The 18,750-nt window shown below is 42.1% G+C and overlaps 1 protein-coding gene and 1 pseudogene across 6 annotated transcripts; one reads left to right on the forward strand and one right to left on the reverse strand.

Moving 5' to 3' along the window:
• Positions 1-640: 640 nt before the first annotated feature.
• Positions 641-2,492, reverse strand: LOC134729768 (protein kinase C iota type-like; annotated as a pseudogene).
• Positions 2,493-13,761: 11,269 nt separating this feature from the next.
• On the forward strand, positions 13,762-17,901 carry ARMCX1 (armadillo repeat containing X-linked 1). 6 transcript variants are annotated; one of them, XM_008962770.5, is made up of 4 exons: positions 13,762-13,854; positions 14,165-14,218; positions 14,762-14,826; positions 16,010-17,901. In XM_008962770.5, exon 4 carries the CDS (start codon positions 16,132-16,134, stop codon positions 17,491-17,493), a length of 1,362 nt encoding a protein of 453 aa, XP_008961018.1. In that variant the 5' UTR covers positions 13,762-13,854; positions 14,165-14,218; positions 14,762-14,826; positions 16,010-16,131; the 3' UTR covers positions 17,494-17,901. The 6 variants fall into 6 exon arrangements, with proteins under 6 accessions (XP_008961018.1, XP_014198985.1, XP_054962738.1 ...); XM_014343499.4 differs by having other exon boundaries at positions 13,832-13,854; positions 14,168-14,218; XM_014343500.4 differs by lacking the exons at positions 13,762-13,854; positions 14,165-14,218; positions 14,762-14,826 and adding exons at positions 15,119-15,160; positions 15,641-15,713.
• The last annotated feature ends 849 nt before the right edge of the window (positions 17,902-18,750 follow it).

The following is an 18,750-nucleotide window of genomic DNA, read 5'->3' on the forward strand; positions in this document are numbered from 1 at the left end:
TTTCACCATGTTGGTCAGGCCGATCTCGAACTCCTGACCTCAAGTGATCTGCCCGCCTCAGCCTCCCAAAGTACTGGAATTACAGGCGTTGAGTCACTGCACCCAGCTGAATTTCCCAATTTTAAGCAAGCAGCATCTTCTATTACCAATTTAGTAACTGCTGCCTTAAAAAATCAATAATTTATTTATCCAAGGCAATAAAATTTACACCTGAATTTTTAAACATAAAGAACTCCAAAACTAATAGGTAATATAAAAAGTTGTTGCATTTTATATTAATCTTTTATTTCAAAATTAAACCCTGAAGTGATTTAACACAGAATGACAAAAATTATGGGAGGTTTATGATGTAATCCCACTATGTGCCTTAATGCAACTGATACTTTTTAAATGCAGTGGTTTTCTTTGTTTTTTTTTAAACAAAAAAAATAACTTCATTACTCATCTGTAGGCCTTTTAAAAACTGAAAAACCAGTTCAACTAAATTTTGACATGATTGTCTGGAAGCTAGTATTAATTTATTTTTCATAGTAAAAAAGATGTAATAATTGATTCATGTAGTCTACGAGAGAAGATACTGGGTGTTTTTTTGTAGGTGGCAAATATAAAATGGTTAATTGTATCCAGGCTGGCAGCAAGTTTATCCATGCATTAAATGGCAACATGAGTAGAATACATGGTTGAAAAATGAGGATCGGACACATTCTTCTGCAGACATCAAAAGAGGATTGATATACTCAAAACCTTCAAATTCAGACTGATCAATCTTTCTCACAATGTCATCGACATCTGGAGTGAGCTGGACAGGTTCATTAGTAAACTGAGAATCAAAGTTGTCCAAACCAAATTCCCCAGAAATATTTGGTTTAAAGGGAGATACCACCTGTTTTTGCTCCATCATATCCCAATCAACATTTTGGAAGAACGGGTGTCCCTGAATATCAGCAAATCCTGTTTGAGGATGACAACCCAGTCTTTTCTTAGGGTCCTTGTTAAGAAAACTCTTCAGAACACTTTCAGCTTTTACAGACAGAGAACGTGGTATGTGAATTTGTTTTTCCACAATAACTTGGAAGAGAGAATCCTCTGTGTTCTGGTCAGGGTTATCGGAGCTCCCAACAGTATCAAGTGGAGTCCTTCCTGCCATCGTCTCAAACATTAGCACTCCAAGAGCCCACCAGTCAACACTGAAACCATAATCTCCTCCTCTTAAAATTTCAGGAGCAATGTAATTAGGAGTACCACAGAAAGTGCTGGTTGTATCTCCTGGCCGTAATCCTTCCTTAACACATGCCGTAGTCAGTGAGTTTAATGTGGCCTTCAGAGTCTAGTAATACATTGTCCAGTTTCAAATCTCTATAAATTATCCCTCACTCATGAAGATAATTGAATGCTAGACTGATTTCTGCAGAGTAAAATCTGGCATGTTCTTCAGGAAGTTTTCTTTGTCGCTGCATATGAAACATTAGGTCTCCTCCATTTACATACTCTATAACAAAGAACAATCTGCTTTCTGTCTGAAAGCAAGACTGCAGCCCAACAAGGAAAGGATGATTGGATGCCTGCTCAAACACATGTTTCTCTGTCTGCACCCAATCAATATCCTCATCATCATTAACAAGCTCTTTTTTCACAACTTTCATTGCATAAATACGATATGTTTTTGTTTTTTTTTTAATGGAACCAACAGTACTTTGGCTTAACTTCCTCTTCCTATTACCTGGAGCAAATCAAAATCCTGAAGACCTAGACTGGATGAAGCTTTGCCACTTTCTCTGGTGTTCATTGCCTCTTTTTCTTCACCAACTTGATCCAAACTCTCATGACTTGAAGGACTATATGGAATTACTGTCTGTGCATGGTCAGAATGCATGGATGACTGATCCATGGGCATCACTGGTTCCAGTGGCAAAGAATGCCGCCCACATTCAATTGTGAGGAGTTTATGGCACTTCTTATGAACCAAGAGTTTGCAGTTGATACACTTATATCCTTGGCATCCAAGTCCCCATATTCAGTCTGTGCAGATGGCACAGTGAGCACGCCTGTTGAAGCACTTGGCTTGAAAAGTGTGTCCATTGGCACAATAAAGCTTTCTCCAGTGACGTGCACCTCTACGGTAGATGGATTTATCTTCTCTTGGACAAGGCATCCCGGGACGTTCTGGTACACAAGGGAACACATGAATCAAGAGTTCAGAGTCCTTGTTTAGCTCATAAAGTCTAAAGGCTTCTTCTAACTCCAACTGAGATGATACTGTACACGGGTCTCCTTCCTCGTCTATCCATTTCATGGTGAAGAGCTGTTCGTTGTCAAAAGAACATGTCTCGAAACACATTGTAAAGGCCCTCAAAGGAGATAGAAGGTTCAAAATGTGTTATCATGATATCCCCGCGGTAGTACGCTTTCACCCAGACCTGGTGGGAATGGTCCCCACTGCAGCCGCCTGCGACCGTGTGGGACATGGTGCTGCTGTCCCTCTGGGTCGGCATCTCCTCACTCCCCCGCCTCAACGCTGGAGGCCGGGGGTGCGGGGGGGGGGGGACTTCGGACGCCGTGGGGGACCTCGCCTCCCGCGCCTGTGGGAGAACCGCGGCCATCCGCCCACCTACCTGCCCACCTCACCCGCAGCGCCGACCCAAGGGTCGCCTCGCCCAAGCAGCCCAAAGATGGCACTTTAAATCAGTGAGCTAAAGAGGGGATTATTTGATAATTAGCATTAGGACAATTTGCTAGCCATTTGGAAGAAAATAATTCCGTATGGACCAAAAATTTAAATATAAAAGGAAACATAAAAATTAGGAGAAAACACAGATCTCCCTAAGCAGGACACAAACCTCAAAAATGTAAAGAAAAAAGTTGGTAAATTTTACACATCTACAACCATCTGATCTTTGACAAACCTGAGAAAAAAAAGAAAGGGGTAAAGGATTCCCTATTTAATAAATGGTGCTGGGAAAACTGGCTAGCCATATGTAGAAAGCTGAAACTGGATTCCTTCCTTACAACTTATACAAAAATCAATTCAAGATGGATTAAAGACTTACATGTTAGATCTAAAACCATGAAAACCCTAGAAGAAAACCTAGGCAATACCATTCAGGACATAGGCATGGGCAAGGACTTCATGTCTAAAACGCCAAAAGAAATGGTAACAGAAGCCAAAATTGACAAATGGGATCTCATTAAACTAAAGGGCTTCCGCACAGCAAAAGAAACTACCATCAGAGTGAAGAGGCAACCTACAGAATGGGAGAAAATTTTTGCAATCTACTTATCTGACAAAGGGCTAATATCCAGAATCAACAAAGAACTTAAACAAATTTACAAGAAAAAACCAAACAACCCCATCAAAAAGTGGGCAAAGGATATGAACAGACACTTCTCAAAAGAAGACATTTATGCAGCCAAAAGACACATGAAAAAATGCTCATCACTGGCCATCAGAGAAATGCAAATCAAAACCACAATGAGATACCATCTCACACCAGTTAGAATGGCGATCATTAAAAAGTCAGGAAACAACAGGTGCTGGAGAGGATGTGGAGAAATAGGAACACTTTTACACTGTTGGTGGGACTATAAACTAGTTCAACCATTGTGGAAGACAGTGTGGCGATTCCTCAAGGATCTAGAACTAGAAATACCATTTGCCCCAGCCATCCCATTACTGCGTATATACCCAGAGGATTATAAATCATGCTGCTATAAAGACACATGCACATGTATTTTTACTGCGGTACTATTCACAATAGCAAAGACTTGGAACCAACCCAAATGTCCATCAATGATAGACTGGATTAAGAAAATGTGGCACATATACACCATGGAATACTATGCAGCCATAAAAAATGATGAGTTCATGTCCTTTGTGGGGACATGGATGAAGCTGGAAACCATCATTCTGAGCAAATTATCACAAGGACAGAAAACCAAACACCGCATATTCTTACTCATAGGTGGGAATTGAACAATGAGAACACTTGGACACTGGAAGGGGAACATCACACACAGGGGCCTGTCGTCGGGTGGGGGGAGGGGGGAGGGGTAGCATTAGGAGATATACCTAATGTAGGAGGGAGGAGCCAAGATGGCCGAATAGGAACAGCTCTGGTCTACAGCTCCCAGCGTGAGCGATGCAGAAGACGGGTGATTTCTGCATTTCCATCTGAGCTTTGAAGAGAGCAGTGTTTCTCCAAGTACGCAGCTGGAGATCTGAGAACGGGCAGACTGCCTCCTCAAGTGGGTCCCTGACCCCTGACCCCCGAGCAGCCTAACTGGGAGGCACCTCCCAGCAGGGGCACACTGACACCTCACACAGCAGGGTACTCCAACAGACCTGCAGCTGAGGCTCCTGTCTGTTAGAAGGAAAACTAACAAACAGAAAGGACATCCACACCAAAAACCCATCTGTACATCACCATCATCAAAGACCAAAAGTAGATAAAACCACAAAGATGGGGAAAAAACAGAACAGAAAAACTGGAAACTCTAAAAAGCAGAGCGCCTCTCCTTCTCCAAAGGAACGCAGTTCCTCACCAGCAACAGAACAAAGCTGGATGGAGAATGACTTTGACGAGATGAGAGAAGAAGGCTTCAGACGATCAAATTACTCTGAGCTACGGGAGGACATTCAAACCAAAGGCAAAGAAGTTGAAAACTTTGAAAAACATTTAGAAGAATGTATAACTAGAATAACCAATACAGAGAAGTGCTTAAAGGAGCTGATGGAGCTGAAAACCAAGGCTCGAGAACTACGTGAAGAATGCAGAAGCCTCAGGAGCCGATGCGATCAACTGGAAGAAAGGGTATCAGCAATGGAAGATGAAATGAATGAAATGAAGTGAGAAGCGAAGTTTAGAGAAAAAAGAATAAAAAGAAACGAACAAAGCCTCCAAGAAATATGGGACTATGTGAAAAGACCAAATCTACGTCTGATTGGTGTACCTGAAAGTGATGGGGAGAATGGAACCAAGTTGGAAAACACTCTGCAGGATATTATCCAGGAGAACTTCCCCAATCTAGCAAGGCGGGCCAACATTCAGATTCAGGAAATACAGAGAACGCCACAAAGATACTCCTCGAGAAGAGCAACTCCAAGTCACATAATTGTCAGATTCACCAAAGTTGAAATGAAGGAAAAAATGTTAAGGGCAGCCAGAGAGAAAGGTCAGGTTACCCTCAAAGGGAAGCCCATCAGACTAACAGCAGATCTCTCGGCAGAAACCCTACAAGCCAGAAGACAGTAGGGGCCAATATTCAACATTCTTAAAGAAAAGAATTTTCAACCTAGAATTTCATATCCAGCCAAACTAAGCTTCATAAGTGAAGGAGAAATAAAATACTTTACAGACAAGCAAATGCTGAGAGATTTTGTCAACACCAGGCCTGCCCTAAAAGAGCTCCTGAAGGAAGCGCTAAACATGGAAAGGAACATCCGGTACCAGCCGCTGCAAAATCATGCCAAAATGTAAAGACCATCGAGGCTAGGAAGAAACTGCATCAACTAATGAGCAAAATAACCAGCTAACATCATAATGACAGGATCAAATTCACACATAACAATATTAACTTTAAATGTAAATGGACTAAATGCTCCAATTAAAAGACACAGACTGGCAAATTGGATAAAGAGTCAAGACCCATCAGTGTGCTGTATTCAGGAAACCCATCTCACGTGCAGAGACACACATAGGCACAAAATAAAAGGATGGAGGAAGATCTACCAAGCAAATGGGAAACAAAAAAAGGCAGGGGTTGCAATCCTAGTCTCTGATAAAACAGACTTTAAACCAACAAAGATCAAAAGAGACAAAGAAGGCCATTACATAATGGTAAAGGGATCAATTAAACAAGAAGAGCTAACTATCCTAAATATATATGCACCCAATTCAGGAGCACCCAGATTCATAAAGCAAGTCCTGAGTGACCTACAAAGAGACTTAGACTCCCACACATTAATAATGGGAGACTTTAACACCCCACTGTCAACATTAGACAGACCAACGAGACAGAAAGTCAACAAGGATACCCAGGAATTGAACTCAGCTCTGCACCAAGTGGACCTAATAGACAACTACAGAACTCTCCACCCCAAATCAACAGAATATACATTCTTTTCAGCACCACACCACACCTATTCAAAAATTGACCACATACTTGGAAGTAAAGCTCTCCTCAGCAAATGTAAAAGAACAGAAATTATAACAAACTATCTCTCAGACCACAGTGCAATCAAACTAGAACTCAGGATTAAGAATCTCACTCAAAACCGCTCAACTACATGGAAACTGAACAACCTGCTCCTGAATGACTACTGGGTACATAACAAAATGAAGGCAGAAATAAAGATGTTCTTTGAAACCAGTGAGAACAAAGACACAACATACCAGAATCTCTGGGACACATACAAAGCAGTGTGTAGAGGCAAATTTATAGTACTAAATGCCCACAAGAGAAAGCAGGAAAGATCCAAAATTGACACTCTAACATCACAATTAAAAGAACTAGAAAAGCAAGAGCAAACACATTCAAAAGCTAGCAGAAGGCAAGAAATAACTAAAATCAGAGCAGAACTGAAGGAAATAGAGACACAAAAAACCCTTCAAAAAATTAATGAATCCAGGAGCTGGATTTTTGAAAGGATCAACAAAATTGATAGACCGCTAGCAAGACTAATAAAGAAAAACAGAGAGAAGAATCAAATAGATGCAATAAAAAATGATAAAGGGGATATCACCACCAATCCCACAGAAATACAAACTACCATCAGAGAATACTACGAACAACTCTACGCAAATAAACTAGAAAATCTAGAAGAAATGGATAAATTCCTCGACACATACACCCTCCCAAGACTAAACCAGGAAGAAGTTGAATCTCTGAATAGACCAATAACAGGAGCTGAATTTGTGGCAATAATCAATAGCTTACCAATGAAAAAGAGTCCAGGACCAGATGGATTCACAGCCGAATTCTACCAGAGGTACAAGGAGGAACTGGTACCATTCCTTCTGAAACTATTCCAATCAATAGAAAAGGAGGGAAACCTCCCTAACTCATTTTATGAGGCCAGCATCATTCTGATACCAAAGCCTGGCAAAGACACAACCAAAAAAGAGAATTTTAGACCAATATCCTTGATGAACACTGATGCAAAAATCCTCAGTAAAATACTGGCAAAACGAATCCAGCAGCACATCAAAAAGCTTATCCACCATGATCAAGTGGGCTTCATCCCTGGGATGCAAGGCTGCTTCAATATACGCAAATCAATAAATGTAATCCAGCATATAAACAGAACCAAAGACAAAAACCACATGATTATCTCAATAGATGCAGAAAAGGCCTTTGACAAAATTCAACAACGCTTCATGCTAAAAACTCTCAATAAATTAGGTATTGATGGGACATATTTCAAAATAATAGGAGCTATCTATGACAAACCCACAGCCAATATCATACTGAATGGGCAAAAACTGGAAGCATTCCCTTTGAAAACTGGCACAAGACAGGGATGCCCTCTCTCACCACTCCTACTCAACATAGTGTTGGAAGTTCTGGCCAGGGCAATTAGGCAGGAGAACGAAATAAAGGGTATTCAATTAGGAAAAGAGGAAGTCAAATTGTCCCTTTTTGCAGACGACATGATTGTATATCTAGAAAACCCCATTGTCTCAGCCCCAAATCTCCTTAAGCTAATAAGCAACTTCAGCAAAGTCTCCGGATACAAAATCAATGTACAAAAATCACAAGCATTCTTATACACCAACAACAGACAAACAGAGAGCCAAATCATGAGTGAACTCCCATTCACAATTGCTTCAAAGAGAATAAAATACCTGGGAATCCAACTTACAAGGGGTGTGAAGGACCTCTTCAAGGAGAACTACAAACCACTGCTCAAGGAAATAAAAGAGGATACAAACAAATGGAAGAACATTCCATGCTCATGGGTAGGAAGAATCAATATCGTGAAAATGGCCATACTGCCCAAGGTAATTTACAGATTCAATGCCATCCCCATCAAGCTACCAATGCCTTTCTTCACAGAATTGGAGAAAACTACTTTAAAGTTCACATGGAACCAAAAAAGAGCCTGCATTGCCAAGTCAATCCTAAGCCAAAAGAACAAAGCTGGAGGCATCACACTACCTGACTTCAAACTATACTACAAGGCTACAGTAACCAAAACAGCATGGTACTGGTACCAAAACAGAGATATAGATCAATGGAACAGAACAGAGCCCTCAGAAATAACGCCTCATATCTACAACTATCTGATCTTTGACAAACCTGAGAAAAACAAGCAATGGGGAAAGGATTCCCTATTTAATAAATGGTGCTGGGAAAACTGGCTAGCCATATGTAGAAAGCTGAAACTGGATCCCTTCCTTACACCTTATACAAAAATCAATTCAAAATGGGTTAAAGACTTAAACGTTAGACCTAAAACCATAAAAACCCTAGAAGAAAACCTAGGCATTACCATTCAGGACATAGGCATGGGCAAGGACTTCATGTCTAAAACACCAAAAGCAATGGCAACAAAAGGCAAAATTGACAAATGGGATCTAATTAAACTAAAGAGCTTCTGCATAGCAAAAGAAACTAACATCAGAGTGAACAGGCAACCTACAGAATGGGAGAAAATTTTCACAACCTACTCATCTGACAAAGGGCTAATATCCAGAATCTACAATGAACTCAAATAAATTTACAAGAAAAAACAAACAACCCCACCAAAAAGTGGGTGAAGGACATGAACAGACACTTCTCAAAAGAAGACATTTATGCAGCCAAAAAACACATGAAAAAATGCTCATCATCACTGGCCATCAGAGAAATGCAAATCAAAACCACAATGAGATACCATCTCACACCAGTTAGAATGGTGATCATTAAAAAGTCAGGAAACAACAGGTGCCGGAGAGGATGTAGAGAAATAGGAACACTTTTACACTGTTGGTGGGACTGTAAACTAGTTCAACCATTGTGGAAGTCAGTGTGGCGATTCCTCAGGGATCTAGAACTAGAAATACCATTTGACCCAGCCATCCCATTACTGGGTATATACCCAAAGGACTATAAATCATGCTGCTATAAAGACACATGCACATGTATGTTTATTGCAGCATTATTCACAATAGCAAAGACTTGGAACCAACCCAAATGTCCAACAATGATAGACTGGATTAAGAAAATGTGGCACATATACACCATGGAATACTATGCAGCCATAAAAAATGATGAGTTCATGTCCTTTGTGGGGACATGGATGAAATTGGAAATCATCATTCTCAGTAAACTATCGCAAGAACGAAAAAGCAAACACCGCATATTCTCACTCATAGGTGGGAATTGAACAATGAGAACACATGGACACAGGAAGGGGAACATCACACTCTGGGGACTGTTGTGGGGTGGGGAGAGGGGGGAGGGATAGCATTGGGAGATATACCTAATGCTAGATGACGAGTTAGTGGGTGCAGCGCACCAGCATGGCACATGTATACATATGTAACTGACCTGCACAATGTGCACATGTACCCTAAAACTTAAAGTATAATAATAATAAAAAAAGGAGATATACCTAATGTAAATGACGAGTTAATAGGTGCAGCACACCAACATGGCGCTTGTATACATATGTAACAAACCTGCACGTTGTGCACATGTACGCTAGAACTTAAAGTATAATAAAAAAAAGAAAAAAATGTTGGTAAATTTTGTAGTGTAAAGATAAAAAATTCTATATAGAAGTCCAAAAAATTATAAATCGGGAAAATATTTATAACACTTATTGAAGTCAAAAGACTCATTTGCTTAATTTGCAGAAAGTTCTTATGTATTAGTAAGAAACAGATGAACAACTTAGTAAAAAAATGAGGAAAGACAGTACACAGAAAGATAAATACAGATGCTTAACAAACCTCTAAGAAGATGTTTAATATCACTTATAATTAAATAAATTAATTATTTGGAGCACAACATGGAATTCATATATATATATCTATCTATCGATCGATCTATATATATATAAATTTAAGAGGTGAAAGTTGGCAGCATGGGTAAAATTTAAAATGAACACCCATTTTGACACAATTATTTTACTTCTAGGAATTTATCTTGAGGAAATTATATCATAGTTGCCAAAATATATATAGACAGAAGTCTTCACTGCGGCATCTTTGTAATAGATAAAGATTAGGAAGAGGCTAAGTATCCATCAGTAAAAGATTGGTTAAATTCTGGTAAATCCACGCTTCAGAATATTAGTGTGTCTGCTAAAAAGATTCACATGATATATCAGGTGAAAAAAATAGTTATGCAGAATAATATGCATAGTATAATCCCAAATTATTTTAGAAAGATATATGTGTACACACACACATAATGTATCTACATATATTTTTTAGTAATATATGTGAAACAACAACAAAACCTGGAAAGAGTCACCTGAAAAATTAACAGTGGTTTTCATAGGATTTATCCTAGGATTGAAGTAGATTGGTTATCACAGTAGTTATCAGAGGGGTGGGGAAGTTGAGATTTTTTATTTTCTGTTCCCCTCTTTTCCTAGTTACCACCTGCTTTTCTTCGTCTCAGCTGAAAACTTCACTCTCTCTGCCCCAGCAAGGAAACTTTCCCTGATCCTCAGACTATGCCCCTTTTTTAAAAACGATATTAACAGAGGTTTTTTCCTTTACAGTATTTTTCTGTGTGTGTGTGTGTGCGTGTGTGTGTGTGTGTGTGTGCGCTCATTTTATTAAGGTCTTATTTCCACCACGAAAGAAGAGTCTGTGTTGTTTTTGCTCACCAATACATTCCCCATAAGCTCAGCACTTGTGGCCGCTCTCCCTATTTCCTCTCCTTCCCAGTATTATGATGTGGACAATTTAATTTTCCTCAGTCTTATATAAAGGGTTATAAAAGTACACCTTTAGGCATCCCCCAAATCATCCATACACAGATGAAGAAGAACACATGAAAAACAAACAGCAAATGTCAGGTTGCACTAAACAATGAAATACTAAGGACACTCCCATTTTCTTCAAGAATAAGATCTGGAGGCCCTCAATCACCATTATCATTCAAACTAGTTCTGCAGGTTCTGGTCAATGGAATACATGCAGAAAATAAAAGAATAAAGAATATAAATACTGGAAAAGAAGAAATGAAAAATCATCATTTGCAGATATTATGCATGCATACCTGGAAAACCCAAAAGTATCAATGAAAAAACTATTAGAAATAATAAGAATGGTCACTAAAGATAAATATATCATAATTAATTACTTTACCTGAGACAAACAATTACCAGGTAGAATGTGTAATCATAATGGGAATGTCATTCATATAAACAAAACACAAACATAATAAGAAATGAGTATAAAGAAACATCACATTTATTGAAAATCTCAAAAGTTGGCATGGATAGAAAGACTCCATTTTTAAAGATATAAATTCTCCAATTAAAGTGCAGATTTATTGCAAGTACTGCAGTAAATGTCAATTGTTTTGTTTTGCATATTGTTCAACTTGGAACTTGACACATCCACATACATATACTGTATATTTGCAGGAAGAAAGGTCGATATCATTGAAAGTGCTTGGTGGTAGAATAGGCATTGCAGGGCAGTTTTGCATTCTACTCTACAGATTTCTGCACTTAAAAAAATAAGTATATAACTAGAGACAGAGAAGAGGGGAGAGGAATAGACTTTCTTTTTCTTTTTTTTTTTTTTTTGAGATGGAGTCTTGCTCTGTTGCCCAGGCTGGAGTGCAATGGCACAATCTCAACTCACTGCAACCTATGCCTCCTGGGTTCAAGCAATTCTCCTTCCTCAGCCTCCCAAGTAGCTGGGACTACAGGTTCGTGCCACCATTCCCGGCTAATTTTTGTATTTTTAATAAAGATGGCGTTTTACCATGCTGGCCAGGCTGGTCTCGAACTCCTGACCTCAAGTGGTCTGCCAGCTTCAGCCTCCCACAGTGCTGGGAAGGAGTAGATTTTCTATTGAGGGGATATATAGCTTTTTTTCAGGAAAGTATTAATAGTTCTTAGTTATTTTTTAAAAGTCATACATGCCTGTGAGAATCTGATGAAAGCTATGGCTCCTATCTCCACGAAAATGAATATACGTATGACCACAATTGCAGGTGGTCCACAAGGTTGTCCGTGTGAGAATGCCTACTCTGGGTTAATCCGTGGGGATTGTTCCTTAGGCATACATTTGGCTGAGCGGACACCAAGGTGGATATGGACTGGCAGGCAGTAACTCTGCAACAAGATTAGGTTCTCTTTTTAAGGAAGCCAGAGGCAAGAAGCCCAGCGGGCTGCACCTCTCAGGTCAGGTGGTGGCAGCACACAGTATTAGGAGCAATGCTCACTCAGGCACCATGAATAAGGGCAGAGGGGTAGGTAGGAACAGAAAGCCCTTCAATGCATTGCTGTTACCTCTGTGGGAATTTGGGGAAGGAAGGGAAGGAGCCAAAGGTATTTACTCTGATTGGTCACCTGAGTAAACGTGGCATTTACCACCTTGGTCACTCATCTATATATATTTTTGGAGTGAACAATAGATGGGTGCCTGAATACAGGGGATGAGAGGCTATGGAATGTGGAACGGTGGGAGGGCAGCACCTTCTTCCGCTCTTGACAGGGCAGGAAGGATTAGAACATCGCTGCATCCCTCACACCCTCAGGTGCCTCAGCCTTGGTAGACTGGAATTCAATTCAGAGGCAGGTGATCAGAGTAGCCATCGAATCACAAGAGGTTCATATAACAGTCGGTCAAGACTTTCGGACGTTAAATACATGCTTTTCTTTAATTTAACAAGACAGGGTTGTGTTGCTTTAACTTATCAAATTGCAAGTTGATTCAAAAATAGAAAAAGTAAGGAATTATTTGTGTAAAATGGCCAAGATTAGACAACTGGTCGTCTCTTTGTGGAGTAATTCATAGATCATGTAAAAAAAATCCATTTTTTTAAGAGATAGAGGCTTGCTCTCTGTCACCCAGGCTGGAGTGCAGTGGTGACATCATAGCTCACTGCAGCCTTAAGCTCCTGGGCTCCAGCAATCCACCCACCTCAGCCCACTTTTCAATTTTAAAATGAGTTATTTTGTTTTAAAAGCTACTAATTGGCTGTAACCAGTAGAAATATTTTCCTACTGTTACAAATAAAATAACGAAATTAATGAGGCCTTTTGGGTTTTCTCTCCCGTTTAAACTCTCCACTCAAAGGAAAATAGCATCATTTTATTTTCTCAATATAAAAGTAATGCGTTACTGATTTAAAAACAAATGAGCAGAAAAGTTTAAATAAGACACTCCCACGATCTATCTCCTTTTCTAACATCTTGCTCCACATTTTACAGGGGTGCAGAAGAAATTGGACATTCATGACTTGTGATGAGGGGAGGTATAGAGAGAGACAGTTGGACTGGGACTAGAGAAGATAAAAAATTATTCCTCGAAGAGGAAGAAAAGGCCAACGGACACGGGAGCAGACACAGCCTCTCCCTGTAAACCAAAGAAAGGCAAATTCACCACAAAGAGAAGCTACTTCTAGTCTCCGGGGTTGGCAAAGAGGAAAATGAGTGGCAGGACCTGATGTGTCAGGGAAGGAAGGGGAGGGCCGGCTTCTGCGGCGCTGCTGATGGGAGTGGTAATTGGGGTCCTGATCTCATGGTTGACGTGGCCCTCACGTGAGCTGGAGCCGACGCGTGCAGACGTCCTTCTAATCCTAGTCTTCGTTTGGTCCGGTTGCACTCTTCCTATCGCCCAGAGGGCGAGAGGGCCTGTGGCCTGGGGGAAGGAGGACGAGGTTCTGCCTGGATCCCAGCAGGTTTGTGTGTGGATGGGCGTTGCCAGGGGATCCCTGCGGCGCGGGCAGTGAACCGTGGAGGCCGAAGGGGGAGCACAGTTCACTTTCTCCAAACCCTTGCAGTATCCCTGGCCCTTTCTAGAACAAAAATGGTAGACCTTGGGGCCGGATTCCAGGGGCGACCCCAGACTCGGGCGTCGTGGGACCTTTAACATCCAGGGCCTTGAATCAGGGAGGGCGGATATTCGGATTCATGTCCTGTGTGCTGGCCCATCTACCAAGCCAGAATCTTGGGGCTGTGCGTCTGACAGTCATACCCCTTTTCTTTCAGTAGGACGCTGTGCCATTTGGGAACAAAGGAATAGTCTGCCTGGAATCCTTGCAGGTCAGTGTAAAGCTGGAGCTGTCCCGTGGCGCCCAGAAGGACTGGGATGACTGAGGTCCTTGCCTTAACTTGGGCCCTTTACCGACTCTCAAGCAATCTTCCTGCCATTTTTTTTTCTTCAGTAAAAGAGGATGTAACAGTGCCTGCAGGAAAAGTGCTTGTCATTGCGGGTAGGGTGCGTTGGGGAGAGGGATAGAAGAGATCGGTTGGTTTTGTTTTTCTCCTCGGATTTTCCATATCCCCCCTCGCCCCGCCCCGCTTCCAGTGGTTTGAAAGGGGTGTGGTTTTGCTGGGAAAATGGCCGACCGCTGGGGCTGCGGGAGGGAGTGAGGGCCGGGGGCGGGGACGGGGGTAGGGGAATACTACCAAGCAACAGGGCTGGTGTCAGCGGAGTCCAGAGAAGTGAGGGTAGGGTGAGAAACAAAAAGGTAAAATCCATTGACAGCCAGGACCCTGAATTAGGAGAAGTGGATATTGGGACTCCCCGAAGTGCTTTTCTGTCCGCTGAGCCTTCAGTTTCTGCCTTGTTGCCTGTGTCTGCAGATCTTGGGGCCGGAGGCCAGTCCAACCCTTGGAGCAGGAAGAAACGCAAAGTTGTCAAGAACCAAGTAGGTCATAATAAGGGTGATTGCATTATTTGGGGGTGGAGCATGGTGGCGACTGCAACTCGAATGGGCCCGTGGACCCCTTCCATATCCCCCTCCTTCCCTCTTATCTACACCATTTCGGAGCTTGCAAAAGAAATTGCTCTGCAAGTACAAGACAGGGAAGAAAATAGCTGAGAAGGGGTGGGCGTCAAGAGAGTCCAGGGGTTGGGAGGACGTTATTCCAAATTACTGTTTGGGGTACAGGGTCCTTGGTGTTGGTCCGTCGACCAAGCACTCACTTCTGAAGTTTGTCAGTCTTGAAGGTTTAGTGGAAGCGGAAACCGAGGTGAGAGAGGTAAGAAATTGCTCCGGAGCAGAGGTAGTTGGTATAATGACACGGGGTGGGGGGGGTGGGGGGGCGGCGGTGTCCTGGTACCTTTGAGATGGAGGAGTTGGCGGAGGCAAGGGCGGAGTTGGAGACCTTTAGGCATTTCACGCCAGTACGGCTTTTAGATATTCTCACTTCATTTTGTTACAAGGAAAATGTTAACGATGAAAATGTGTGGCGACATCTTCGGAGGATGCCAATGATGGGAGTAGGGGTGGAGGTGGAATGGAGGGTTAGAGGAATCATCGAAGGAGGAAGAGGGAGGGAGATAATGAATTCCAAAGCCGCAGCTCTGTGAGGAGAGGAGGGTAACCGAAGGCGGGAAACATTGGGCAAGGCAGTTGTAAAGGGCTAGGAATTCAGAAGAGGGATGTGTGTCCCGTCCCGGGTGAGATCTATATGTACCCCGAGCTCTCAGTACCCCTCTCCCCGCGCCCTTGTCTGCAGGTTTGCACGAAGCAGTGTACTTGGAAGCAAGAAAGAGAAGGAAAAAAAACTGCCTGGACCTCTGTGGGTGCATGTGAGGGCGCCACTGTTCACAGGACATCTGGAAGGGCAGGGATGGCAGGGAACTTTAACGTTCTGGGGTGGGGTGGTGGAACGTGAGGTTGGAGAGTCTTTAAGCGGGGAAAATTTCCAAACTTAGCTTCCGGGTGGAAGAAAGGAATCAGTGATCTAGATATCAAGCCCCGAGTCTCTGCCAGTATCTCTGTATTTTTGTACGTTTGTTTGTTTTGTTGTTGTTTCAGTCTGTTTGCGTGCAAAGACACAAAAGGAGGAGGAGCCTGAAATCTGAAATGCATCCTTTATTCGTAGGTCGAGCTGCCTCAGAGCCGGCCAGCAGTAGCTGCAGACTCCGCCCGCGACGTGTGCGCGCTTCTCTGGGCCAGAGTGAGCCTGTTTTGTGCTCGGGTTAAGAGATTTGTCCCAGCTATACCATGGGCCGCACTCGGGAAGCTGGCTGCGTGGCCGCTGGTGTGGTTATCGGGGCTGGTGCCTGCTACTGTGTATACAGACTGGCTTGGGGAAGAGACGAGAACGAGAAAATCTGGGACGAAGACGAGGAGTCTACGGACACCTCAGAGATTGGGGTTGAGACTGTGAAAGGAGCTAAAACTAACGCTGGGGCAGGGTCTGGGGCCAAACTTCAGGGTGATTCAGAGGTCAAGCCTGAGGTGAGTTTGGGACTCGAGGATTGTCCGGGTGTAAAAGAGAAGGCCCATTCAGGATCCCACAGCGGAGGTGGCCTAGAGGCCAAGGCCAAGGCCCTTTTCAACACGCTGAAGGAACAGGCAAGTGCAAAGGCAGGCAAAGGGGCTAGGGTGGGTACCATCTCTGGGAACAGGACCCTTGCACAGAGTTTACCCTGCCCAGGAGGCAGGGGTGGAGGCTGCCACCCCACCAGGAGTGGATCTAGGGCCGGGGGCAGGGCAAGTGGAAAATCCAAGGGAAAGGCCCGAAGTAAGAGCACCAGGGCTCCAGCTACAACATGGCCTGTCCGGAGAGGCAAGTTCAACTTTCCTTATAAAATTGATGATATTCTGAGTGCTCCCGACCTCCAAAAGGTCCTCAACATCCTGGAGCGAACAAATGATCCTTTTATTCAAGAAGTAGCCTTGGTCACTCTGGGTAACAATGCAGCATATTCATTTAACCAGAATGCCATACGTGAATTGGGTGGTGTCCCAATTATTGCAAAACTGATAAAAACAAAAGACCCCATAATTAGGGAAAAGACTTACAATGCCCTTAATAACTTGAGTGTGAACGCAGAAAATCAGGGCAAGATTAAGACGTACATCAGTCAAGTGTGTGATGACACCATGGTCTGTCGCTTGGACTCAGCTGTGCAGATGGCTGGGCTAAGACTGTTAACCAACATGACTGTGACTAATCATTACCAACATTTGCTTTCCTATTCTTTTCCAGACTTTTTTGCTTTGTTATTCCTGGGAAATCACTTCACCAAGATACAGATTATGAAACTAATTATAAACTTTACTGAAAATCCAGCCATGACAAGAGAGCTGGTCAGTTGTAAAGTACCATCAGAATTGATTTCCCTCTTTAATAAAGAATGGGATAGAGAGATTCTTCTTAATATCCTTACCATATTTGAGAATATAAATGACAACATAAAAAATGAAGGGCTCGCATCATCCAGGAAAGAATTCAGCAGAAGTTCACTTTTTTTCTTATTCAAAGAGTCTGGAGTTTGTGTTAAGAAAATCAAAGCACTAGCAAACCACAATGATCTGGTGGTGAAAGTAAAAGTCCTGAAAGTATTAACCAAACTCTAATTTGGAGTCTGTCCCAAACAATATTGAGGTATTTGCAGTTGGTACGATGTGATTTGTAAATTCTTTGTTTTTCATTGTGCGTATATGGTAAAGAGATCTTTTCAGCTGCTATTTTGGAATAATGACTGTCATATATCATAACAGTGACTGATGTTGGTTGTAACGGTTGGGTTTAGGATGAACCATTTTAAGGATGCCAAATGAAATATTAGTATTTGTACACAGAAAGAATTTATTGATTTGATCTTATTACCTAGATTGAGATTTTTTAATCTTTCCTCTACCTAAACTGACAATGAATTGGTTATACATCATGAATAAGCTACACTTTTATATTAGTTTATATTTGTTATTCTAAGACTTGTGTTTCATCAATAAAGTTGTGTTTTAAGCAGCAGAAAAAAAAAAGACGTTGTCCTTGTCCTTGAGTTTATGATCTGTTTGGAAAGGTAAGATATATGGAAACTAAAACAAAGAGATATTAACAAAACCGGGAGACCATCAGTGCTTAGAGGCAGCAGAAACAGCTGCAGGCCACAGTGCTCAAGGAAAGTTTTGCAGAGGAGAACTCTTAAGTAAGCTGGGTGTGAAGGATAGGATACAAAAAGTCAGAAGGGCACTCAAGATGGGAGGAGGGATGAGAAGAAAGGCATGGAGATGGGAATCCTTCTCCAGAGAGAGGTGCTGGCCTGCTGGAATGGAAATGTAGGGAGGGTAGTGACGAGAGAGAGTCAGGCAGTAGAGGTAAGTCCTGTTCGTGGAGCACCCCTAACTGCTAAACTGGGGTGTCTGAATATTATTGCATCCACCCCTGGGAGACATCAAGGCCTTTTGTGACCAGAGGAATGACAAGATGAAAGGAAAACGATATGGCAGATTTATGTGCAGCATGAGTCCAAGCTGGGGTGGGGATAGGAGTGGTGACTGGAGATTGGAAAAACAGGAAGCTACACAACTTAGTCCAGACATGAGATAATAAAGGTGTGAAATTTTACTGGTAGCCATGGGAATGGTAAAGAGAGGATGGAAATGAGAGATCTTTTGAACCAAAAAGTGCTTAAATGTATTCTGGAGACATACAAAGAGGACCAATTTTATTTTGGGTCCTGGGGCATTTGACAGGAAAATGTCCTCTTAGCCAGTTCTGGTATCTATGTAAGTAAACAGTTACAACTTTGAAATAACAAGAAAGCATAAGTTTTAGTGCTTGTATCAGATTTCCTTTATAAGGTTGATTAAGGTGGGGCCTTTATGGAA

Source organism: Pan paniscus, chromosome X (genome assembly GCF_029289425.2).
Source record: "Pan paniscus chromosome X, NHGRI_mPanPan1-v2.0_pri, whole genome shotgun sequence".
Taxonomy (NCBI): Eukaryota; Metazoa; Chordata; class Mammalia; order Primates; family Hominidae; genus Pan; species Pan paniscus.